Genomic DNA, 26,711 nt, shown 5'->3' with positions numbered 1-26,711 from the left:
GGCAGGCCCCTCCCCCAGAAGGCAGGCTGAAAAATCAAGAAGCCCACAACCCGGAGCACCTGAGTGGCGCGGTCATTAAGCGCCTGTCTTCGGATTAGGGTGTGATCACAGCATTCCAGAAAAGAGTCCCTCATCGGGCTTCTCCACCGGGAGCCTGCTTCTTCCTCTCCCACTCCCCTGCTTGGGTTCCCTTTCTTGCTGACTGTCTGTCTCTCTCTCTCAAATAAATAAATAAAATCTTTAAGGAAGAAGCCCACATCCCTAAGATCTCTATAAAACAAGGGCGCACGGCCTGGGTCCCAGTCAACACTTGGGCTCTGGACAACCCTGCAATCTCTCTTCATCAGAATGACGAGAAGGAGAAGTCCCCCCCAGCAAAGAAAAGATAATGAGTCTGTGGCCTCTGCCACAGAATTGGCCTCGGCCACAGAATTAATACATATGGATGTATCCCAATTATCAGAAATGGAATTCAGAGCAACAATGGTCAAGATGATGAGTAAACTTGAAAAAAGCATCAGAGAAAGCGTTGCTGAGAATATAGAATCCCTAAGGGCAGAAATGAGAGCGAATCTGACAGAAATTAAAAATTCTATGAGCCAAATGCAGTCAAAACTAGAGGCTCTGACGGCCAGGGTCACCGAGGCAGAGGAACGCGTTAGCGAATTGGAGGATGGGTTAGTAGAAGAAAAAACGAAAATAGAAGCTGGTCTTAAAAAAATCCACGCCCACGAATGTAGATTACGGGAGATTACTGACTCTATGAAACGATCCAATGTCAGAATCATCGGCATCCCTGAAGGGGTGGAGAAAAACAGAGGTCTAGAAGAGATATTTGAACAAATTGTAGCTGAAAACTTCCCTAATCTAGCAAGGGAAACAAGCATTCGTGTCCAAGAGGCAGAGAGGACCCCATCCAAGCTCAACCAGGACAAACCTACGCCACGGCATGTCATAGTGCAATTCGCAAATATTAGATCCAAGGATACAGTATTGAAAGCGGCCAGGGCAAAGAAATTTCTCACGTACCAAGGCAAAGGTATCAGGATTACGTCAGACCTGTCTACAGAGACCTGGAATGAGAGAAAGGCTTGGGGGGGCATTTTTAAAGCTCTTTCAGAGAAAAACATGCAGCCAAGGATCCTTTATCCAGCAAAGCTGTCATTCAGAATTGATGGAGAAATAAAGACGTTCCAAAATCGCCAATCATTAACCAATTTCGTAACCACGAAACCAGCCCTACAGGAGATATTAAGGGGGGCTCTATAAAGGTAAAAAGGCCCCAAGAGTGATACAGAGCAGCAAGTCACAACCGATACAAAGACTTTAAAGAGAAATGGCATCATTAAAATCATATCTGTCAATAATCTCTATCAATCTAAATGGCTTAAACTCTCCCATAAAACGCCACAGGGTTGCAGATTGGATAAAAAGACATGACCCATCCATTTGCTGTCTACAAGAGACTCATTTTGAACCCAAAGATGCATTCAGACTTAGAGTAAGGGGATGGAGTACCATCTTCCACGCAAATGGACCTCAAAAGAAAGCTGGAGTAGCAATTCTCATATCAGATAGACTGGATTTTAAACTAGAGGCCATAGAGAGAGATACAGAAGGGCACTATATTATTCTTAAAGGAAGTATTCAACAAGTGGATATGACAATTATTAATATATATGCCCCCAACAGGGGAGCAGCAAGATACACAAGCCAACTCTTAACCAAAATAAAGAGACATATAGATAAGAACACAGTAATAGTAGGGGACCTCAACACCCCACTATCAGAAATAGACAGAACACCCTGGCAAAAACTAAGCAAAGAATCAAAGGCTTTGAATGCCATACTCGACGAGTTGGACCTCATAGATATATATAGAACACTACACCCCAGAACCAAAGAATACTCATTCTATTCAAATGCCCATGGAACATTCTCAAGAATAGATCATGCTCTGGGACACAAAACAGGTCTCAGCCAATACCAAAAGATTGAAATTATCCCCTGCATATTCTCAGACCACAACGCTCTGAAATTGGAACTCAACCACAAGGAAAAACCTGGAAGAAACTCAAACACTTGGAGGCTAAGAACCATCCTGCTCAAGAATGACTCGATAAACCAGGAAATCAAAAAACAAATTAAACAATTTATGGAGACCAACGAGAATGAATACACAACGGTCCAAAACCTATGGGATACTGCAAAGGCAGTCCTAAGGGGGAAATACATAGCCATCCAAGCCTCACTCAAAAGAATAGAAAAATCTAAAATGCAGTTTCTATATTCTCACCTCAAGAAACTGGAACAGCAACAGAGGGACAGGCCTAACCCACTGACAAGGAAGGAGTTGACCAAGATTAGAGCAGAAATCAATGAATTAGAGACCAGAACCACAGTAGAGCAGATCAACAGGACTAGAAGCTGGTTCTTTGAGAGAATCCATAAAATTGATAGACCACTGGCAAAACTTGTCCAAAAACAAAGAGAAAGGACTGAGATTATTAAAATTATGACTGAAAAGGGAGAGGTCACGACCAGCACCATTGAAATTGCAAGGATTATTAGAAACTTTTATCAACAGCTATATGCCAAAAAACTAAACAATCTGGAAGAGATGGAGGCCTTCCTGGAAACCTATAAACTACCAAGACTGAAACAGGAAGAAATAGATTTCTTAAATAGGCCAATTAACTATGAAGAAATTGAGTCAGTGATAAACAACCTTCCAAATAATAAAACTCCAGGCCCAGACGGTTTTCCTGGGGAATTCTACCAAACATTCAAAGAAGAAATAATACCTATTCTCCTAAAGCTATTTCAAAAAATAGAAACAGAAGGAAAGCTACCAAACTCATTCTATGAGGCTAATATTACCTTGATCCCCAAACCAGGCAAAGACCCCCTCAAAAAGGAGAATTACAGACCGATTTCTCTAATGAATATGGATGCCAAAATCCTCAACAAGATCCTTGCTAATAGAATCCAACAGTACATTAAAAGGATTATCCATCATGACCAAGTGGGATTCATACCTGGGATGCAAGCATGGTTCAACACTCGCAAATCAATCAATGTGATACATCATATCAACAAGAAAAGACTCAAGAACCATATGATCCTCTCAATTGATGCAGAAAAAGCATTTGACAAAATACAGCATCCTTTCCTGATTAAAACCCTTCAGAGTGTAGGAATAGAGGGTACATTTCTCAATCTCATAAAAGCCATCTATGAAAAGCCTACTGCAAGCATTATTCTCAATGGGGAAAAGCTGGAAGCCTTTCCCTTAAGATCAGGAACACGACAAGGATGCCCACTCTCGCCACTATTATTCAACATAGTACTAGAAGTCCTTGCAACAGCAATCAGAAGACAAAAAGGGATCAAAGGTATCCAAATCGGCAAAGAAGAAGTCAAACTGTCTCTCTTTGCAGATGACATGATACTCTATATGGAAAACCCAAAGGAATCCACTCCCAAACTATTAGAAGTTATAGAACAATTCAGTAAGGTGGCAGGATACAAAATCAATGCCCAGAAATCAGTTGCATTTCTATACACGAATAACGAGACTGAAGAAAGAGAAATTAGGGAATCCATCCCATTTACAATAACACCAAAAACCATGCGTTACCTTGGAATTAACTTAACCAGAGACGTAAAGGACCTATATGCTAGAAACTATAGATCACTTTTGAAAGATATTGAGGAAGACATAAAAAGATGGAAAAATATTCCATGCTCATGGATTGGAAGAATTAACATAGTTAAAATGTCCATACTACCCAGAGCAATCTACACTTTCAATGCTATCCCGATCAAAATACCGAGGACATTTTTCAAAGAACTGGAACAAATAGTCCTTAAATTTGTATGGAACCAGAAAAGGCCCCGAATCTCCAAGGAACTGTTGAAAAGGAAAAACAAAGCTGGGGGCATCACAATGCCGGATTTCGAGCTGTACTACAAAGCTGTGATCACAAAGACAGCATGGTACTGGCACAAAAACAGACACATCGACCAATGGAACAGAATAGAGAACCCAGAAATGGACCCTCGGCTCTTTGGGCAACTAATCTTTGATAAAGCAGGAAAAAACATCCGGTGGAAAAAAGACAGTCTCTTCAATAAATGGTGCTGGGAAAATTGGACAGCTACATGCAAAAGAATGAAACTTGACCACTCTCTCACACCATACACAAAAATAAACTCCAAATGGATGAAAGACCTCAATGTGAGACAGGAATCCATCAAAATTCTAGAGGAGAACATAGGCAACAACTTCTATGACATCGGCCAGAGCAACCTTTTTCACGACACATCTCCAAAGGCAAGAGAAATAAAAGATAAAATGAACTTATGGGACTTTATCAGGATAAAGAGCTTCTGCACAGCCAAGGAAACAGTCAAAAAAACTAAGAGACAGCCCACGGAATGGGAGAATATATTTGCAAAGGACACCACAGATAAAGGACTGGTATCCAAGATCTACAAAGAACTTCTCAAACTCAATACACGAGAAACAAATAAACAAATCATAAAATGGGCAGAAGATATGAACAGACACTTTTCCAATGAAGACATACAAATGGCTAACAGACACATGAAAAAATGTTCAAAATCATTAGCCATCAGGGAAATTCAAATCAAAACCACACTGAGATACCACCTTACGCCAGTTAGAATGGCAAAGATAGACAAGGCAAGAAACAACAATTGTTGGAGAGGATGTGGAGAAAGGGGATCCCTCCTACATTGTTGGTGGGAATGCAAGTTGGTACAGCCACTCTGGAAAACAGTGTGGAGGTCCCTTAAAAAGTTAAAAATTGAACTACCCTATGACCCAGCCATTGCACTACTGGGTGTTTACCCCAAAGATACAGACGTAGTAAAGAGAAGGGCCATATGCACCCCAATGTTCATAGCTGCATTGTCCACAATAGCCAAATCATGGAAGGAGCCGAGATGCCCTTCAACAGATGACTGGATTAAGAAGCTGTGGTCCATATATACAATGGAATATTACTCAGCTATCAGAAAGAACGAATTCTCAACATTTGCTGCAACATGGACGGCACTGGAGGAGATAATGCTAAGTGAAATAAGTCAAGCAGAGAAAGACAATTATCATATGATTTCTCTCATCTATGGAACATAAGAACTAGGATGATCGGTAGGGGAAGAAAGGGATAAAGAAAGGGGGGTAATCAGAAGGGGGAATGAAACATGAGAGAATATGGACTATGAGAAACAAACTGAGGACTTCAGAGGGGAGGGGGCTGGGGGAATGGGATAGACTGGTGATGGGTGGTAAGGAGGGCACTTATTGCATGGTACACTGGGTGTTATACACAAGTAATGGAGCATCGAACTTTACATCGGAATCCGGGGATGTACTGTATGGTGACTAACATAATATAATAAAAAATCATTAAAAAAAAAAGAGAAAATTCGAAGAGACAAATTACTAGTAAGGAGAGTGAATGAGTAATCAAAAACTTCCCAGTAAAGAAAATTCCAGGATCAGAAGGCTTCACAGGTGAATTCTACCAAGCATTTAAAGAAAAATTTATACTAATCCTTCTCAAATTCTTTCAAAAAAAAATAGAGGAGGAGCACTTCCAAACTCATTTTATAAAGCCAGGATTACCCTCATACCAAAGCAGACAAGAAAATAAAATTACAGGTCAGCATTCTTGATAAATGAAGATGCAAAAAATCCTCAATAAAATATTAGCGAACTCAATTTTACAACAAATTTAAAGGAACATACACCATGATTGATTGAGATTTTTTCCCAGATGCAAGGATGGTTCAACATATACAAATCAATAAATGCAATATACCACATTAGCAAAATGAAGGATAAAAATCATATGATCATCTTAATGGATACCAAAAAAAAAAAAGCATTTGACAAAATTCGATATCCTTTCATGATAAAAACTCTTAGTAAATTGGATATAAAAGAAATTTACTTCAAGAAAATAAAAACCATATATGACAGCCCACAGCTAACATTATACTCAATAATGAAAAGCTAGTTCTTTCTCTATGAGGTGCCTGTGTGGCTCAGTCAGTTAAGTGGCTGCCTTCAGCTCAGGTCATGATCCCAGTGTCCTGGGATTGAACCCCACATCGGGCTCTCTGCTCAGTGGAGAGCCTGCTTCTCCCTCTCCCTGTGCCTGCTGCTCTGCCTACTTGTGCTTTCTCTCTCTATCAAATAAATAAATAAAATCTTAAAAAAAAAAAGAAGTTCTTTCTCTAAGATCAGAGACAGGACAAGGATGTCCACTCTTGCCACTTTTATTCAACATAGTTCTGGAAGTCCTAGCCAGAGAAATTAGGCAAGAAAAAGAAATGAAAGGTATTTAAATCAGAAAGGAAGAAGTAAAATTGTCTCTGCAAATGATATGTTCTGTATAGAAAACCCTAAAGAGGGGTGCCTGGGTGGCTCAGTCGTTAAGCGTCTTGCCTTTGGCTCAGGGCGTGATCCCAGGGTCCTGGGATCGAGCCCCGCATCAGGCTCCTCCACTGGGAGCCTGCTTCTCCTCTCCCACTCCCCCTGCCCTGTGTTCCCTTTCTCGCTGGCTGTCTCTCTCTCTGTCAAATAAATGAATAAAATCTTTAAAAAAAAAAAAAAAGAAAGGAAGAAAACCCTAAAGACATGACCAAAAAATGGTTAGAGGTAATAAATGAACTCAATAAAGTTGTAGGATAGAAAATCAATATACAAAAATTAGTTGCATTTCTATACACTAACAAAGAACTATCAGAAAGAGAAATTAGGAAAGCAATCCCATTTACAATAGCATAAATAAAATACTTAAGAATAAGTTTAACCAAGCAGGTGAAAGATCTGTATACTGAAAACTATAAAACATTAATGAAGGAAATTGAAGAGGACACAAACAAATGGAAACATATTCCATGTTCATGAATTAGAAGAACTAATTTTGTTAAAAGGCCATACCACCCAAAGCAAACTATAGACTTGATGTAATCACTATTAAAATTCCAATAGCATTTTTTACAGAAATAGAAGAAACAATCCCGATATTTATGTGGAACCACAAGAAACCCTGAATAGGGAAAACAATCTTGACAAAGAAAAAAACTGGAGATATCACACTTCCCAATTCCAAACTATATTACAAACCTTTAGTAATCAAAACAGTATGGTATTGGCATTAAAAATAGACACACAGATCAACAGAACAGAATAGAGAGCCCAGAAATAAAACCATGTTTTAATGGTCAATTAAGTTTCGACAAAGGGTCCAAGAATATATAATGGGAAAGGATAATCTCATCGACAAATGGTGTTGGGAAAACTGGACAGCCACAATAAAAAGAATGAAACTGGACCATGATCTTATACCATACACAAAAATTAACTCAAAATGGATTAAAGACCTGAATATAAGACCTGAAACCATAAAACTCCTAGAAGAAAGCACAGGGATAAGCTCAATGATTTTTTGGATTTGAAACCAAAAGCAAAGATGACAAAAGCCAAAATAAAAAAGTGAGCCTACATCAAACTAGAAAGCTTCTGCATGGCAAAAGAAACCACCAACAAAATGAAAAGGCAACTTTTGGAATGGGATAAAATATCTGCAATCCCCAAATCCAATAAAAGGTTAATACACAAAATATATTAAGAAACTCATACAACTCAATAGCAAAAAAACAAATAACCCAATTTAAAAAATGGGCAAAGGACCTGAACAGACATTTTTTCAAAGAAACAAAGGCTAACAGGGACATGAAAGGTTGCTCAGTATCACTAATCATCAGGGAAATGCAAATCACAACCACAATGAGATATCACCTCACACCTGTCAGAATGGCTATCATCAAAAAGACAAGAGAACAAAGGCTAGCAGGTGGTGGAGAAAAGGGGATCATTGTGTACTGTTGGTGAATATGTAAACTAGTAAGTCTACCAGGGGAAATAGTAGGGAGGTTTCTCCAGAAATTAAAAATAGAACTACCGTCTGATCAGCAATCCCACTTCTGGGTAGACAACCAAAGGAAACAAAATCATTATCTCAAGAGAGATCTGTACTCCCATGTTCACTGTAGTAGTATTCATAATAGCCAAGGTATGGACACTATTTACATGTCTGTAGACGGATGAATGGAAGAAGGAAATGTGATATATATATATATATATATATATATATATAACAAATATATGTGTGGATATATAATATTATTCAGCCTTAAAAAAGAAGGAAATCCTGCATTTGTGACAACATGGATGAATCTGGAGGGTATTATGCTGAGTGAAATAAGCCAGTCAGAGAAAGACAAATGCTACAGGGTATCACTTATATGTGCATTTTTTTCTTAAAAGTCAAATTTATAGAAACAGAGTAGAAAAGGGATTGCCAGGGACTGAGAGGTGGGTAGAGGTTGGTAAAAGTGTACAAACTTTCAGCTATAAAATGAATAATGTCTGAAGATCTAATGTCAATAATGTAAATAATTGACATTTGGTAAGAGAGTGGAACTTAAATGTTCTCATTAACTTAAAAAAAAAGAGAAGTATGTGAGATGATGAATGTGTTAATTAACTAGATGGGAGGGAATCCTTCTACCATGTATACATATATCAACGCCCCACACTGTACACTTTAAATATCTTACAATTTTGTATGTCAATTATATGCAGTCATACCTCAATAAAGCTGAATTTTTTTTAAAAAAGAAGGCACAAATAATATTAAAATGAAAAAAGACACAGAATTTTTTTAAGGTATAGTATGATAGATTTATGTCAATTTTTTAAAATGAAAGGAGAATAATTGCCAAAATTAACTCAAGAGTAAGTAGGAAACTTAAAGAAAACAATACCATTAGGTCATTTGAACTGATAGTAAAAAATGTATCTCTGTCTTAAACAACACACGTGGATGTGTGCACACATGGCCACTCACGAAAACATACCAGAGGAAAAAGGGCCTCAGCCTTTTATAGGCAAGATTTACCAACTTAAAAAATCAGTGATCCTTATCTTCAACTATTCCATAGAGAAAGAAAAGAAGAAAAGATTGCCAACTGATTTTATGAAGCTACTATAGCTTTGGTACCAAAACTGGATGAGGACAGTGCAAGAAAAAAATATGATGGATCAATCTCAGGAACATAGAGGCAAACGTTCTAAGTAAAAGTTAGCACTATGGTTTGTTTGGTTTTTTTTACCTTCATCATAAGGAAGAATGTGAGGAAGAGTTAACATTAAACAAATCAAACAATATAATTCGCCATGTTAACAGATTAAAAAAGAAAAATCCTATGATCATCTCCGTACATGCAAAAATTTAAAAATCATGAAATGCAACTCAACATTAACAATAGGTGGAAAAAAACCTCTGAGCAGAGTAGAAGTATAAGAGGATTTTCTGACCCTGATTATTGCCTTCAGCTAAAACCCCAGAGCCAGGGGCGCCTGGGTAGTGCAGTTGTTAAGCGTCTGCCTTCGGCTCAGGGCGTGATCCCAGTTCTGGGATCAAGCCCCGCATCAGGCTCCTCCGCTGGGAGCCTGCTTCTTCCTCTCCCACTCCCCCTGCTTGTGCCCTCTCTCACTGGCTGTCTCTATGTTAAATAAATAAATAAAATCTTTAAAACAAAAAACAACAACAACAAAAAAAAGAAAAACCAGAACCAATATTCTTAGTAGGCAAACTTTACGAGCATTCTATCTTTCCATTAAAAGCAGAGACAGTTCAAGAATGACCAGTACTGCCATCATCACTGAACATGTCCTTGAGGCCCTAGCACACACAATAAGACAAGAACAGAATGGAGACAAGGAGGGAGGGAGAAGGGCNTTTTTTTTAAAGATTTTGTTTATTTATTCGACAGAGATAGAGACAGCCAGCGAGAGAGGGAACACAAGCAGGGGGAGTGGGAGAGGAAGAGGCAGGCTCATAGCAGAGGAGCCTGATGTGGGGCTCGATCTCATAACGCCGGGATCACGCCCTGAGCCGAAGGCAGACGCTTAACCGCCATGCCACCCAGGCGCCCCCCCAGAACCAATATTCTTAGTAGGCAAACTTTACGAGCATTCTATCTTTCCATTAAAAGCAGAGACAGTTCAAGAATGACCAGTACTGCCATCATCACTGAACATGTCCTTGAGGCCCTAGCACACACAATAAGACAAGAACAGAATGGAGACAAGGAGGGAGGGAGAAGGGCACCAGCCAGCAATGTATGGGATTGCAAATATCAGAAAACCTAACTACCAGTGGCTTAATCAATGAGGAGTTCATTTGTCTCACATGTAAGAAATCAGGAAGTAGGCAGTGTAGGACTGGTGGTACTCATCAGAAGAATCAAAACAGCTCTCTTTCTGCTTTATCTTCTTTGGATGTTCAAATCAACCTCATGCTTGTCACCTCCTGGCTCTAGGATGGCTCCTGCAGATCTGGGCTTTAACATACACATTCGAGGCAGGAAGAGGGGAAAACAGTGGTTACCACTCCCTTCCCAGAAGCCCCTGGATGGACTTCCCCTTACATCTCACTGGTCACATGGCTACTCTTAGCTCTAAGAAAGGCTGGGAAAGTGAATGTCTAGGGATAGGCTTAGGTATAGGGTTAGGGTTAGGATTTGGGACATATGCTCAATTCTTAGTATAATAAGTAATTCTTGGTAAAATCCATTCGTGAAAATTCTTCGCTGGATATTAAATATATTTACTATTTGGGCCATACTTATGCTAAAACATTATCTGTTGTTTATCTAAAATTAAAATGTAACTGTGTGTCCTCTAAATATTTTGTTTGCTAAATCTGGCATTCCTTGGAGCTGGGCATATTGAAAAAAAAATGAGGTTCTAACATTAGCAAGAAAGAAAGGCTATTGGGCAGGTACATATCAGTAACTACCATAGAAGCTCACGGGGTTGTCCAGAAAGATGATTTTTTTCCTCTGACATTAACTCTGGCAAAGTTTATCATACAGATTTTTCCAGAAGGAAAATTGAGTAGCAAAATATAGGCAGTACCTCATGATACAATTTTCTTGGAGACGCACATTCTTCAAACGCATGTGTCCCATAAAATTTAAGGCTACAAGCAGTTAAAATTCAGTGACAGAATTTCTGCAGGTGACTAAGAAAAACTTCTAAAAAATTTTAGATATACCATTAACTGTGGATTACCCATATGAAATTACAAATCTTTTAGAACTTTATCTACCAGATTTCATTAAAATTTTACTAAAATCCTTTCAAAATTATGCCTACTCAAAAACTTGTCAGCTGTTTTGTTTCAGCATGAGGAATTTACAATGAATCTCATTCATCTACAGGAAACTGATAGTTTAACCAAAAGTATACTGAGCCTGCGGACATTAGAAATAACAGGACTTTATGGGTGAATCTAGATTTCAAGCAGCCCAAGTGCAGGGTGTGGACTGGCCTTCAGAAGTGGGAGGGGATAGTCCAAGCGAACAACAGGGCAGGAGAGCACAGAGGTCAAGGCAAAATTTGTAGGCGTAAAATGGTGTCTTCATACACTCTAGCCAACTGTCAGACTCCAGGAAGGGGATGGGCAATTTTTACAGTCAGGGAGGCTCCCTGGAAGCCAAGAAAACCGAAAACCAGGTCAAACCAGGTTGGTCAGAGGCAACCAACAAATGTCTTTTGTGGAGATGAATTTTAGTAATTAGACTCTGGAATTCCAGCTACTTTTTAAGAGGTGGTCGAAGAGATTGCTAGCAGCCAACTTGAGATAATGCAAAACAGCGAAGAGCTCAAGGTGGGATTCCAAATTCTGTACTGATGTGCTGTATTTGTCAGTATCTGTCCATTCTTTCTAACATGGCTGTTATAAAATGGACAGAAAAGGTGTTGGACTAAGGGAGTTGAAAGAAGCCTCATTCCTTTGACTCAGTTTGCTATTTAAATAAATTATTTTTGTTTTCTTTCTTGGAAAGAGTAGTGTAAGGATTTTTCATGCCTGAGAATGTCAGACTTGAACTATTTGTAAAAGGCAGTTGGATTTGCTGCCAGCCAACAGGAGAGATGTGATTTCTCTCTCAAGCATTGTCTAGCGGGTAGGCCTACCCACCTATGGACGAGATGTGTTTGCTAAATGTTGTTGCTTTGAGATTAAATTAATATCAAAAATAATATTTACTGTGTTTTTCCACCTGTATTATTTCCCCAAAGCCATTCTAATTCTTCAGAATCATCTTTTTTACTGACCACACAATAGAATAGTATACCATGTGTAGTTATAATAACTTTCCTATTAAATGAACTTGGGAATATGGCTATTTGAAGAGATCTTATAGCAAAACATTTTTTAAAGATTTTATTTATTTATTTGAGAGAGAGAGAGCACAAATAGGGAGAGAGGGGGGAGCAGACTCCCCACTGAGTGCAGAGCCCCACACGGGGCTGGATCCCAGGACCCGGAGATCATGACCTGAGCCGAAGGCAGATGTTTAACCCACTGAGTCACCCAGGCACCCCCACAAAAAGTTTTTATATGACCAATATTACTCTCTAATATGCCTGCTTTTAAAATGTGCCTTTTGTCTGGGCAGTGTGCACAAAATGAGTTGATCTGACATTTTGCTTTCCTTTTGAAATCAATGATCACAAATGTTTCATTGAATTGATAAAGGCAAGACAATAGTGAACAGTGACAGAGCCATTTGACTTTCAAGTGGCAAACCCAATAGCATCCATCCAGTAACTCAGCCTTTTTCTGGAAGACATAACAATGCACCACCTCCATCCACAGCCCCTTTCGCTACACTTCAGAAACCACAGCTGATTCCAGTGGAAGCAAAGAAGTTCTCTTCCAAGAAACAAAGATCAAAGGTATTCGTGCCTCTTTTTTTTTTAAGATTATTTATTTATTTGAGAGAGAGAACATAAACGGGGGGGGCGGAAGGAGAAGCAGGCTCCCTGCTGAGCAGGGAGCCCGATGCGGGGCTCAATCCCAGGGTCCTGGGATCATGACCTGAGCCGAAGGCAGCCACTTAACCAACTGAGCCACCCAGGCGCCCCTCATGCTTCTAACTAACAGAAAGGAATCATTTACAATATTCTCAGTGAGATTTTTAGTAATACTCTAAAATACTCTAAATATTAGAGTAATAGAGTAATACTCTAACACTCTAAAAAAATTTTTTAGAGTTGTACCTTTCATATAGAAATAAATACTACTTTGGCTGCTGGGATGCATTTGATTTTTAAAGGGAGGGTTGCTGTACAAGTAAACTCCACCATGACGTTATCCACGGGGTCTTAAAAAATTCAATCGTGTCACATTATTGTGAGATTAACTAAATGACTGGACCAACCTATACCACTAACTGGGTCAAGAGTCCAGGAGTCCAGAATACGATAGCTATTACTCTATATCCGAATTCGTGTTGCATAGGGTATGTTCTTACGAGGTTTTACTCTATTTCAGTTGTCTTTAAGCATAGGATTAAAAGCAAGCTCTCCAGTTTCACACAGATATCCTAAGGAAAGGGAAGATATTCCGTATTCTCTAACATTAGGACCTCACAGTACAACATAATTAATCCTCACAGAGATTTCCAGGTTTAAAGGAGCTGAACTTGTGAAGCTTGCTTTCTTATGTTTATAAGCCACAGAGTTGTGATAACTGAAACTTTTCACTAGAAAAAGGAGACAGCTGGCAGAGTCTTTTTCTGGGTTTACCCTATGTGGTCATATCTACAGCTGCTCCCATTTAAAAAAAAAAAAAAAGCGAGGAAGAAAGAGAAATGGAAGAGTGGCAGAGAAGAAATGAAACCTACTGTCTATAGTAGACTGTTACCTGCTCTTCCCAGACCTTCATCTTAATGCCCAAATCTTCCTCAAGGTGCTTTCCCTGTGTTTGCAGTACTGGTGGGCTGTGGCCCCTTAAGAGATTTCCAAGCTGTTTATGTAGCAGCGTGTCATGTGACACCCCGGTTGCCATGGCAAATATTTGTGTTTCATGAAAAATGTGGGTAAAAAAAAAAAATCGATGTAAATGGCCAAATCCCTAGACAGACAGGCCTTCGGGCTAGCGTTTGGCCTGCACCACGATCGTTTCAAATTCAGCTGTTTAACAGGCTGTGCGAAGGCCACGGGCTAATGTGCATAACGGGAACAGGCGGGGGCACCTGTTTTGATTCTCACCATGTTTGAGCTCTCAAGTCCCACAGTGTTATAGACAACATATCTACAGGTAATACAAACATGGCTAGGTTTTCTGCAGTAATCTATGTATCTCAGAAAAAAAAATTGTTTTCATAAAGACACTTTCGGAGGGCTAACTAGCCCTGCCTTTAATTTCCTCTCTGTCGACTTCACAAAGCTTTCCTCTAGTGCTGGGGCAGTAATATTTAAAGACTCTTTCCTGCGGTCCCGAATTGGTACATTTCTGAATCGACTCTTCAGTGGTAACTGTAATTACTCATACGCTCTGTGAAAAGCATCCTCGCGTGGAAGTGAAAAGGCTCACAGAAAACACTGAGAGAGGCAGAACAGACCTTGAATCAGCACCCACCACCGGGCGGTGTGGTGCCACATGGAGAAGCCCTTTCTGGGAAATAACTTCTTTCAATGTCCCCTAGAAGCGGGACTTGGCATCCGACTATAGTTGTTTTCGAAAATATTTACTTTGTCAAACTCTCTCTTCAAATCAAACAGGGCTCTTGGCAAGCAAAGCAGCATTGTCTGGGGTGAGAAAGGTCTTTCTAATTATTAGCTCCTGCCTGTATGGAAAGAGGGAACAGGCTGGCCCAGCGGGGGGAGCTGGGGAAGGAGGTGGGGGAGGCTCTGTGCTTCTATTTGTTTTGTAAAATTGCCCATGAGAGTCATTTTGATTTAAACTGTGTCTCATTCTTCATTGTAGGGGAAAAGCAAGAGGTCAAGAGGACATCATGATAGGAAGGTCTGTAATTTGTGTGACTAGTTGAAATTTGGGGTTTGTCACCTGATGTCCCTTCCTTTTGCTGCAGGGCAAAAGTATGGGAGGCTGGTTGACAGCTGGAGACTGCAACGAAAGTTCTTTTGCTCTTCTTTTATTAAAGAAATTAGATTGTGTCTTCAGGAAAAAAAAAAGTTTCATTTAAAGTGAAAAACCTTTCTCCCTCCCTCTTCAGTTAGGACTGAATTACTTCTCAGGCTTCAATCCAGAGAAGTGATTTAGCATACTCAAAATCTGGCTGAATCACAACGGTCTTCAACCTCAATCTATGATTCTCATCTTTTAAAAGTCCACTTAAAAAGAAATAAAATGCTGGAAAAAATTCCGCAGCCCCCAGCACGTGCATATGTGTGTGTATGTGTGCGTCCACACACACTGCATATATGAGGTCATTGGTGAGGGTATGGGGCTTAGAACTTAGAACTAAGCTGCCTAAAACCAATAAGGTAACAAAAACGCTGGGGGAATGAAATCGTTTCCACCGACAAGTACGCGCCAGCAAGGATCATTCCACTGGGTCAAGTGTGAGTAATAAAAGTTCTGAATTTGAAGCAGGAAAGAGCTGGATTCTTCTCTTACTAATAGAGGAATTTGGAGCAAGTCACTTAAATTCTCAGTGTCTCACTTCCTCCTCTGACAAATGGGGATAATAGCTCTTTTCTCGCAGGTTTGCTATGTTAGAGCTCTTAATGTGTGTGGAAATGCTTTGGAATTATAAGGCACTTGTTATTAGAATTCACTGGCTTATTTTTAAGAACATCTTCTAGGCCTCCCTTCCTTGGGGATCTTATCAGACAGAATTTCAGAGGGAGCTTAGCCCCCCTTTTAGAGGAAAATAGGCCCACCTTTTGGGTCTCCTTGTACTTCTGCAGAGCTGTGACTAGACAGAGCTGTATTTACAGCAATGATTGCATACAGTCCTTCTAGACCGAGACAGATTGCCCCTGGATAAACTAATCAATGCATCAGAACCTTCCTCCAGCTTCCCTTGACTTCTTGCTGCGAGGAAATTGTGAGCTTGCTTCTACACTTTAAAAACAGGATGTGCTTTAAGCACACTAGGCATGATGTATCAGGAATATTTAGACAGTGAGAGTTGACTGAACATGTTCTTAGAGCACGACACTAAGCACCTTCCACACCCACCGAGTGCTCACGCAGCCCTAGAACCTCTGTACTGTCATTGTCCCCAGGCCCACAGAGTTGATAAAAGGGTACGGAGGATCCAGATGACAGAGTGAGGCTCTGGGGTCCACCCTCCTACACACAAGGTTATGAACTCTTCCACATGCGCTAGTTTTCCAAATGTTACCACTACTGTGATGATAACTACTACTAACCACCACAACCACTACTACTAACTACTAACTACTAGCACCTTACACGTAGCACGTGCTCGCTCTGTGCCCACCACTGTTCCTATGATTTACACGGATCAGCTCACCTCATTTGACAATATCTCTGGCAGTAGGTACTATTATTATTCCCATTTTCCTGGAAGGACCCGAATACGGAGAAGTTAAAGTCATCCACCTAGTAAGTGACAGAGCCAGCATACAGAACTGGGCCATGTGGCTGCCAGAGCGCCAAAGCATTAGAGAGTTTGTAAACCTTCAATCGTTTTTGGTGGAAATCATTCTAAAAGATCCCGTATCTCCGCCTCCCTGATGTAATCTAACATTTTCTCTCTCCCCAGTATCACATATGCAGAGAACCCATTTCTGGTCATTTTTCATTTGTTTCCTTCATGCTCAGGACAGTCCTCATGTAGAGGACTCATGGTTTAAACTACTGGACTTTTGTAGCTTGCTTTCCTTCATTAATGAGCCACAGTCACTTCTGCTGTCGTGTCTGCTTTCGTTGGCTCTGACTTGAAGAGACTTTTCTGTCCTCTAGCTCATTCACCAAATAACCAAGACTCAAGAAGTGGAAGGATAAAATGGAGTCAGTCAGGCTCTGCACAAGGATCCAAGGAATAAGATAATACACAGTAATAGACTTTGTAGTTGTTTCAAGAAATGTAAGGCTTGTATTTTCAGGGCTCTAGTTCAAATGGTTAAAGTTGCTAATATTGGCCCTCTCAGGAAATATACCCAAGGGAGGCATGTTAACAACTATGCTAAGATCCACTTAATTTCAATTAATATTTTAATGATAAAAAATCCCTTTTATGGGTAAAACAAGCAAACAAATATATTTATTGGATGTAAGGGTCCAGGTTAAATTCATGAGTGTGTTTGCTTCTGGAAATGGGGGTGGGAGAAGAACTAATAAGAAATAGAGAATTTCAATTGTAACTTATGTGCTGTTTTTTTTTTATTTCAACACATATATAAATAATTTAAATATATCTAAATCTTATAAATAATTATAAATATATAAAATATACTATATTTTTAAATGTAAAAGATTTAAATGTATATTTTTGTCTTTGCTTCACACACATATATAAATATCATATATACATTATATATTTCTGTATTATCTAATGTTATCTAATTCATCCTCATGTAGATTCCTCTGGTTTAAACTACTGGACTTTTGTAGCTTGCTTGCTTTCATTTATGAGCCACAGACATATATATATAATACACATATAAAAATGTCATGTATATGTACATATATATATATATATATAATATATATACAAAACAAAGAAGACAAAAAATTAACATGTGCCCACGGTAGTTTTTTATACTATTCTCTATACTTTTCTGTATTTTCAAAACTTTTTCCAAATTAAAGAAGAAACGAATAAAAGAAAATCCTATTTCGAAAGACATACCTTTGCTCTAAAATTTCCTTTGCTGCAGAAAGAATCGGTTTGGGTGATAACCTTTTAATGTCAGTTTTGGGGTCTTGCTTTTCTTAGTCATTGTTACATTGTTACTTTCTTTAGTATTTCCCCAGCATTTACTCTTGATTCTTATGTTAAAAACCCGTGAGTATTTTACAGGTGAGTCAGCTGAACTACTTTAATAAGGCAACATGTGTGACAGACTCCGCTCCTGTCCAGTCTCATTTCCCCATCTGTAGGAGGGGTTTAGATCAGCTCGGTTTTTTACAAAACTTCCATTGCCCCTACAATGCTCACCCCAAGACCCCCAGGAAAAGGAAAAGAGAGGAAGTTCCCAGTAGGTGGGGCTCTAGACCCCTCACACCCACAGCAGCTCTGTTAACTGCGCCCCTCTTTACCATCAGGTTATATTGTTTCTGAACAAAGTGTTCCAGGTTTGAATATATATACTTTGAAAGCCACCTGGTGGTATCTAGCATCAGTTTTAGCTTTAATATGACCTATCTACTAGAGGGAATAAGCCCACTTCTTTGTTTATTGAAGTGTGATTAACATACAGTATTACATTAGTTTCAGGTCTACAATAGAATGATTCAACAATGCTATACATCAGTGCTCATCACAAGTGTGCCCTTAATCCCCCTCACCTATTTCACGCAACACACCACACACCTTCCCTCTGGCAACCACAGGTTTGTTCTCTGTATTTAAGAATCTGGTTTTTTTTGTCTATTTTTTTTCTTTGCTCACTTGTTTTGTTTCTTAAATTCTACATACAAATGAAATCATATGGTATTGGTCTTTCTTTGACTGACTTATTTTGCTTAGCATTATACCCCCTAGATCTGTACACATTGTTGCAAATGGCAAGAACTCATTCTTTTTCATGGCTGAGTAATATTCCATTGTGTATATATGTGCCACATCTTCTTTATCCATTCATCTGTGGATGGACACTTGGGCTGCTTCCATGTCTTGACTATTGTAAATAATGTTGCTATAAACATAGGGGGGCATGTATCTTTTCAAATTGTGGTTTTGTTTTCTTTGGGTAAACACCCAGTAGTGGAATCACTGGATCATGTGGTAATTGCTATTTTTAAATTTTTTGAGGAAATTCCATATTGTTTTCCACTGTGGCTGCACCAGTCTGCATTCCGACCAGCAGTGCAAGAGGGTTCCTTTTTCTCCACATCCTCACCAACACCTGTGATTTCTTGTGTTTTTTATTTTAGCCATTCTGGCAGGTGTGAGGTGATATCTCATTGTGGTTTTTATTTCATTTCCCTGATGATTAGTGATGTTGAGCATTGTTTCATGTGTTTCTTGGCCATCTGTATATCTTCTAGAAGAAAACATAGGCAGTAATTTCTTTAACACCAGCCGTAGAAACATTTTTCTAGATATATGTTCCCTCTGGCAAGGGAAAAAAAACAAAATAAACCATTGTGACTACACAAAAATAAAAAGCTTTTGCACAGCAAAGAAAACCATCAACAAAACAAAAAGGCAATCTACTGAATGGGAGAAGATATTTGCGAATGACCTATCTGATAAAGGATTAGTACGAAAAATATATAAAGAACTTACGCAGCTCAACATCAAAAAAACAAATAATCCAATTAAAAAATGGGCAGACGACATGAATAGATATTTTTCCAAATCAGCCTACTTCTTGAAGAGCACAGAGTGCCTCCCTGGTGGGCTTTGTGCCCAGCATAGCACAGTCTCCTTTCTTGTCTTGTCCTAAGGGTTACAGAGAAGGCAGGTGGTATTTTGGCAAGAACTGGAGTTCTACAGCCTGAAGATACAAGATGAGATTCAGAAGGAAGTCTAGGGCTGTTCTTTCCTCTTTCAGATTCACTTTCCCTCATGAAACCTCATTTAATTTACCGTCTTAAAGGAAGACAAGAAAAAAGAAAATCCAAAAATAGAAACAAAGCCTGGGCATAGTTTAAAACCATTTCTGTTTTCTCTAATTCATTAGCAACTGCCACCCTTACCTATGCATTTTTGACATGAAACTTTCAAAGTGAACGAAAATCATAGTTTTATGTGCAAAATGATATTTTTGCTTGTAAGAAGTACTTGAGGAAAAATACTTGTAAAATTGTCTTTATCTCTCTTCGTGGCATCTCAGTGTACATTTCTATTGCATGGGACTAACAGTTTTACTTATATACACCAGAGAAAAGGTTAAATTCTCAGTAAGCCACAAAATATCCTAATTTTTTTTACTTTATCTTTTCATTCATCAAACTATAACCTAATCCTGAACAGAAAAATTGGAAGATTCAGAAAGGAGAAAAAAAATGCCTAAATATGCCCCCCCAAAAAGTTCCATAATACCATATCCTTTGGCATTATTTAAACTTTGGCATGGCCTTCTGTTGGTTAATACAGTATATTCAACTGTGATCCGCCTCTTTTCTCCTAACAATTTATCATAAGCCTTTATATATATGACATATAAGTCTTTATAAAACATTTTTAATGGCTACATACTATTCTGTCTTGAAGATACACCATAATTTTCTTAGCTATTATCCTATTATTCGATATTAAATTATAAATGTCAGATTATTAATAACTATTCTAATTATAAATAGTTACATCATTTCCTGTTATAAATAAGACTGCCATGAACATCTTCCATACTTGTACAAAATTCTTTGTAAACTTCCTTGCAGTAGAATTCCTTAGTCAAGGGTATGGACATTTTCAGTAGTTTATTAGTGCTTCAAAACTCAAGCTATGAGTTTGCAAATAACTTGTGTGATCATAGAAGAGTTTTGTGCTGTAAATCCAGCCCAAGTGGCTATCAGCTTCATTCATACATTGATTCATTCAACTAATCATTGTTGACCTTTAACCATGTGCCAGGCAGTGTACTAGACCTTGGGGTTATAGCAGTGAACAAAACAAACCAAGTCTTTGCCCTCTTGGGACTTAGATGCTAGTGAGAAAGGCAGATATTCAATATAACGGTCAGATAGTGATAGGGCTATGAATTAAAATAAAGCAGCATCCATATGTAGGCTTAGAGAAGGTGACAAGGTGGGATGTTGTAGGAATTTTGCAAGCATTCCTTAGCCATCTGGGATCAACAGACTTGCTATGCACACATTTTCCTCAGGAAAACTGTAATGTCAAGCTTTACTTTGGTGATAACAGAGGTCCTTCTGGAGGCTCACTCTTCTTTCTTTACAACATGGAGAAAATGATGATGTGCCTTTTCTCAGAAATCTAGGAATCCGGGCTGCTTTTCACTCCCCGCCTGCCAGGTTCCCTGTACGGATCCCAGGCAGGTTCCACCTGTCAGTTGTAATTGTTCCAAGAGGTCCTTCACTATGTCGTATTCTCTCAGAAAATATTACAAAGGTAGCAGAAAAGATGAAATCAATGCAGCAGTAAAAAGAGGTCTCTAGAAAAGGAAATGTCACATTTGACTGAAAATATATTCCATCTCTTTAAAAAATCTTCCTGATTTTGTTCTGTTTGATCTTCAACCAGAATTTGATCCATTGAGTGTTTCTGTTCCAGAAGAATACATGTAGGGGTGGGAACTTTTTTCCTCCTCAGAAAGTGTTTCAGAATTGAGGAAGACTCATTTGAATAACGATACCTTTCAAAGCAATTGCAGAAATTATCCCTAGAAAACTGCTGTTGATCTGAGTGGCCTTTATTTTTTTTTAAAGATTTTATTTATTTATTCGACAGAGATAGAGACAGCCAGCGAGAGAGGGAACACAAGCAGGGGGAGTGGGAGAGGAAGAAGCAGGCTCCCAGCGGAGGAGCCTGATGCGGGGCTCGATCCCAGAACGCCGGGATCATGCCCTGAGCTGAAGGCAGACGCTTAACGATTGAGCCATCCAGGCGCCCCTGAGTGGCCTTTAAACACAATTCTCTTCCTTTATATTCTCTGCTCAGTGAGTTCTCTATTTTTGCCTTTTATCCTCTTTATAAAGCTTAGGGAGTCTGACTCTCACTTTTAATTGACACTTATGGCTTAAATGCAGTTTCTAGGTCCTATGAACTAAGAACTATTTTGTTGATTTGCAGGCCCTGAAATACTGGAATATCATTCTTTGGGGTTCTCTCCCCATGACCACCTTTACATGTAGTTGGTATAAACAGCTGTTCCTCTACTGTGGTGTGTAATTTTCTAGAAAATCTTCCTATTTAAAAAAGAGAAAAGGGGGAAAAATCCCCAGGTCTTTTTCATGGTATGTGAGATGATGCTATTGGAGATGTTTGCCTTCAATCTGATGGCTCTGCTAGCTCCAGGAGTTTATTAAACAACACATAGCATTTAATAAGGGGTGACACTTCAAGTCAGACAGACATAGGGTGTCAAAATCAGAAGCACCCTGAATGATCCCCTCATGGAAACCACTACCCCACAGGAGAAGTGACTTCCCAAGACCATCTAGTAAGGTGGTAACAGCCTAGATCCTAGGTCTTCTCACTTCAAATCCACCCCTTTCCTACCATGCCATGGTTCATCAGCATGTTCACAGGGGTTGGTTTAATAGACTGCTTTTCAAATGAGACGGGAACAGCAGGTCAGGACCAGGTTGGCTCTGATGTAGACGGTGCTAACAGGAAGGTTGAATGAGGAGAGCACAGCTTGGTAAGGGGCCATATGGGGAGTTCTGGACAGTTAGCGCTGTGGGGAGTGGAAGGGCAACTAGCTGTGTGATCTTGGATGAATCACTTAACTTCTCTGAGTCTCAGTTTCCTACCTATGGTGATAACCACACGGACCGGAGGTGAGGCACTGTGAAAGTTTCTTTACACGTTATGATAGTCACAGCAACTCGGCGGGGATCCCTCACTTTTAGAGATGAGAGACATTTAAGTGTAGAGAGGATGCTGTCTTAGCTTGGACTGCCATAGCAAAATATAGGCTGGGTGGCTTAACCAGCAAACATTTATTTCTCACAGTTCTGGAGGCTGGAAGTACAAGATCAGGATGCCAGTATGGTTGGGTTCTGGTGTGGGCCCTCTTCCCGGTTTGCAAGCAGGTGCCTTCTTGCTGTATCTTCACACGATAGATCATTTCTCCTGTGTCTCTTCTAAGGGCACTAATCTCATCAGGTAGCCTCCACCCTCATGACCTAATTACTTCTCAAGGGCCCGACCTCCAAATACCATCACATCGCCGACCAGGGCTTCAACATAGAAATGTTGTGGGGTCACAAAACATTCAATCCATAGCAGATGATAACTTGGCCAAGAGTATGTAGCATACAGTGGTAGAGCTGGGGCTTGAACCCAGGTTAGTCAGACCTCAAGGCCAATGCTCATTTCCCTGAGTCCATAATAGCCTGTTCAGTAAAAAGGCAAGGCCAATGACCTTCAAGAGCTGTCATGCTCTAAAATTCAATACTGTAATTCTGCTGAATCCTTAAGTCCTGATTAGGTCAGCTACTCTCTCTCTAATTATTGTTTATATCTTTCAGTTAGTGCTAGCCATCTGAGGTAATGATATCTGTTCTATACAAAACTGAACACATTTTAGACACTCGACAAATATGATAGAGCAGGCCAGACAAGTGGCATCTCTGGTTTTCAGGGAATAATGCACGTTCCATCTCTGAGGGTTACTTCACTCCTACTCTGAATGCAAGCACTCACTTAGAGCCATAATGGCAGGAGGAATTTACTCATTTTCACACAACAGAATTGCCAAAGCTAATTACTAACAGATATGTGTGAGTGTTTGAGAAAGGGAACATCAGCTTATGGATTCAAAAGCAATTCAGTCGGTCTTTCTAGGCAAATCCTTCTCTAAGAATGATATCCATGTTGGATTATCCCAAATACTTGATTATTTACCACCAGGAAGTCTTGGTCATGTCTCATTTAGGGGTCCTCAGCTATGTTTTAATCTACATCAGCATGCTGTCCACATGTGTGAAGAGAACATTTCTCATAAAGACCTTCAGCTTACAAATACACACCCCTTCTTCCTAGAGTTCTTCTTTGTGGCAGTTATTTCTGAAGTTTAGGAGGGGATACCGGGCCTATCTTTTTGCTTCACCCCTGTGACTTATCAACATATGTAATCATTATCCTGACTTCCTGTTTTGTTTAGAAATTTAGATTTCTTCCTAAATGATGGCTCCAGAAACTCTCAAAATTGTCTAATTAGTAGGAACGCTTTGCAAATGATGAAGAGCATTTCCCAGCTAGTTGATTCGGTTAGTTAGAGCAGGATGCTAATAATTAGGCCATGGCCACGGGTTTGGGCTCTGGCGAAGGTGTGGCCAGGGTCTCGGGAAGGAGGGGTCTCAGGAGACAATGTGGATGACAGGACGGAGAGCCATCCCCGCTACAAGGAAAACGATGCTGCTGCTGGCTCAGTAACATCACGTTGGGAGGACAGCATACTTTCAACAAAACAAAACAAAAACGAAAACAAACAAGGAAGGGAGGGAGAGAGGCAGAAAGGAAAAAAAAATAGAAGGAAGGAATAGAAAGAAGGAAGGTAGAAGGAGGGAAAGATGGCAGGCAATTATTTAATTGTAGACAAGTTCATGGAGATAAATAGTAAAGGAAGAATAACAGAAGGAACCGGAATCTGAAGCATGGCCTGACCTTTAATCAGGGCTCTTATTCCTAGCAGGCTGTGAAGCAGCTTTGTCTTTACCTGCTCAATGGATCCCACAATGCTGATGCACTGCTTTAATTTGGGAAGGCTTTCTCTTGAGAGACATGTCTTTTCCAGCTCTAAGTATGAAGTGCTCCCAAGTGTGGCATTCTCTGTGACAGATGTACTACAGTGATGCTTTAGCTGACTCCAAACCCATAGCTTCCCCGTGCCTGAGTGGTCTATTTGATGTCCAAGAGTGTGTTTCCTTTGAGAACAGGTCTTTACCGGAATATCATCCAAGAAGGTAGAGAGGTATAATCCCTTTGTTCTAAAACAGCCACGGTTAAACTCTGGAACTCCACTCCCATGCCAGGGCTATTCTTTCCAAAGGTCTGAAAGGCATTTGCTGCTGTACTTAGATGCCCTAGGCCTATGCCTTCGGAAGGCACTGGCTGAGAGAGACCTAAGAGGCCTCCCCTTTCAAAATCTTCTCCCAGGGTTGCTCCATTTTCATCAATGGCCCCAATTCCACAGGAGTCTCTGTAAAGAGAAGCCATTTCAAAACGATTTTCATAGCTCCAAGGAAACCAGATTCCCTGGCAAACCTCTCGTCCAGGGCTGCACTCCTTAGAGAAGACTCAGGGTCTTGTCAACAGGATCCAACATGTGACTGGCAGGACCAACCAGCTGCAGACATGTCCATCTGTGATGACTGTACTTGCCTGTTCCTCACTCATGAAGCCTGGTCATTCTTCTCTGAATTCTAACCTTCCCACCATCAGATGCCATTCTTGACGGAGGCAGAAATGCCGCCCCCAGGGCCATTTCTGTTGGGACACTGGCCACTCATCTTCCACCAGCTGTGGCTCCTCCCACCAGCACTGATGTCTGCTACAGGACCCATTACTTCTCCAACTCTCTCTTGCCCATCCAAGAGGAAGGAATTTGTCTTCATCCACTAGACAGTTTGCATCCTCTCTTGGTGCCTTGAGAAGATCAGAAAGGGTGAGAGTCTTGGCAAGAAGGCTTTTCCCATCATTACTATGCCTATAACAACAAGCTCATGCTGTTAAAAGTCAGCCTCTAAAATTCAAGGAAATTCCCCCTCCTGGACTTAACACTTGCTTGTCGCATTTCTACTTGAGATACAGTCTAACTATTCCACTGCCTGGAGCCTGAGAAAAAACTTTTGTGTTTGTTTATTGTCCTTTCGTTGTTAATCATCTCTCAGCTTGCTTTTCTTTTAGCTTTCTGCCATGAATTTGTTAATGAGTGTCAGTTAATACTTGTTTAGTACAGACAAAGCATGAACAACCTAACAGTAATACTCAATACGGTGCAGTGGCACAGTAGTTATTGATTAATTAGTTGGGTCTTTTCCTTTGAGTTCTCCGAAAACTCTTCAAAACGCAGAGAGCAATATAATCCTACAACTTGGTAAAGATGGGCTCCTACACCTGTAAATGCTGACATATTGAAGACAATCTGTTCTTTAAATCCCTAAGCAAGAAGCAATCAGCACAGTAAGTTGATACCTGGCTTACAGAGGAGAAGGCAGGGTGTGAAATATCTATGCCTCCCCCCCCATCCCGCCAGGCCATTAGGAACATTTGGACCATAGGGCAGAGTGTCTATTTTTCTAGTACAACAGGTTTCATTGATGAAATGTAGTGAAGTCACACCAGACACAGACAAAACACAATTTCCTTTTCTTTCTTTTTTTAAGGGCTATATATGACATATTGCTGTTGTCATCCAAACCTCTTCTGATTTTATATTTCAATCACATTTATTCCATTTTTTTTCATGCAGAAAAGTATAAGGAAGAAAACTGGCCATCATTCTATTCTTAGAGAACCTTCCTGACATTCAGAAATAAATGTGACATGTTTACATGTCTTAAAGTTTCGATCAGTATGGATAGAAGCACAATGAAAAAACCAATGCTTCTTTAGTTTTATTTGTTATAAGATTTCACATTCTCTCTACCCAGGGATAATTCCAGGTATGTCCCCTAAGAAGATACCAGATTTAAGAATAAAAGAATGTATGTCAAGAGAAACCTAGAGAGTGGCAAGGGTGATCACACACAACATAACGCTCCTTGTAAAAATCACTCCTGGATATTAACAGAAGGTGGCAGAAGAACTGTAAATGCTGGAAACTGATGGCCTGTTAGAAAGTCAGAATAGATGGGACAGCTTTGATGATCATATTTGAAATTATTGTACAGACTGCAAAGAAAGATTTCACCCTGTTTTTCAGGACCGGTGGATAACTTATGAATGAATGAGAAGGCAGTGACATGCTTCCATTCACACATGTGTAAAAAGTAGATCACAGAAATTATGGG

At 39.8% G+C, this 26,711-nt stretch overlaps 1 protein-coding gene across 1 annotated transcript in view; it reads left to right on the top strand.

The window, feature by feature from the left end:
- IQCH (IQ motif containing H) overlaps positions 1-26,711 on the top strand; it is a 209,783-nt gene that overhangs the window by 82,216 nt on the left and 100,856 nt on the right. Inside the window, exons 8-9 of the mRNA XM_034660782.1 lie at positions 12,774-12,853; positions 14,889-14,927. Coding sequence (XP_034516673.1) covers positions 12,774-12,853; positions 14,889-14,927 — 119 coding nt within the window. The remainder of the gene's footprint in view (positions 1-12,773; positions 12,854-14,888; positions 14,928-26,711) is intronic.

This window comes from Ailuropoda melanoleuca, chromosome 5 (assembly GCF_002007445.2).
Source record: "Ailuropoda melanoleuca isolate Jingjing chromosome 5, ASM200744v2, whole genome shotgun sequence".
Classification (NCBI taxonomy): domain Eukaryota; kingdom Metazoa; phylum Chordata; class Mammalia; order Carnivora; family Ursidae; genus Ailuropoda; species Ailuropoda melanoleuca.
The sequence above is the reverse complement of the archived record's forward strand: the minus strand, read 5'-3'. Positions and strand labels throughout refer to the sequence as shown.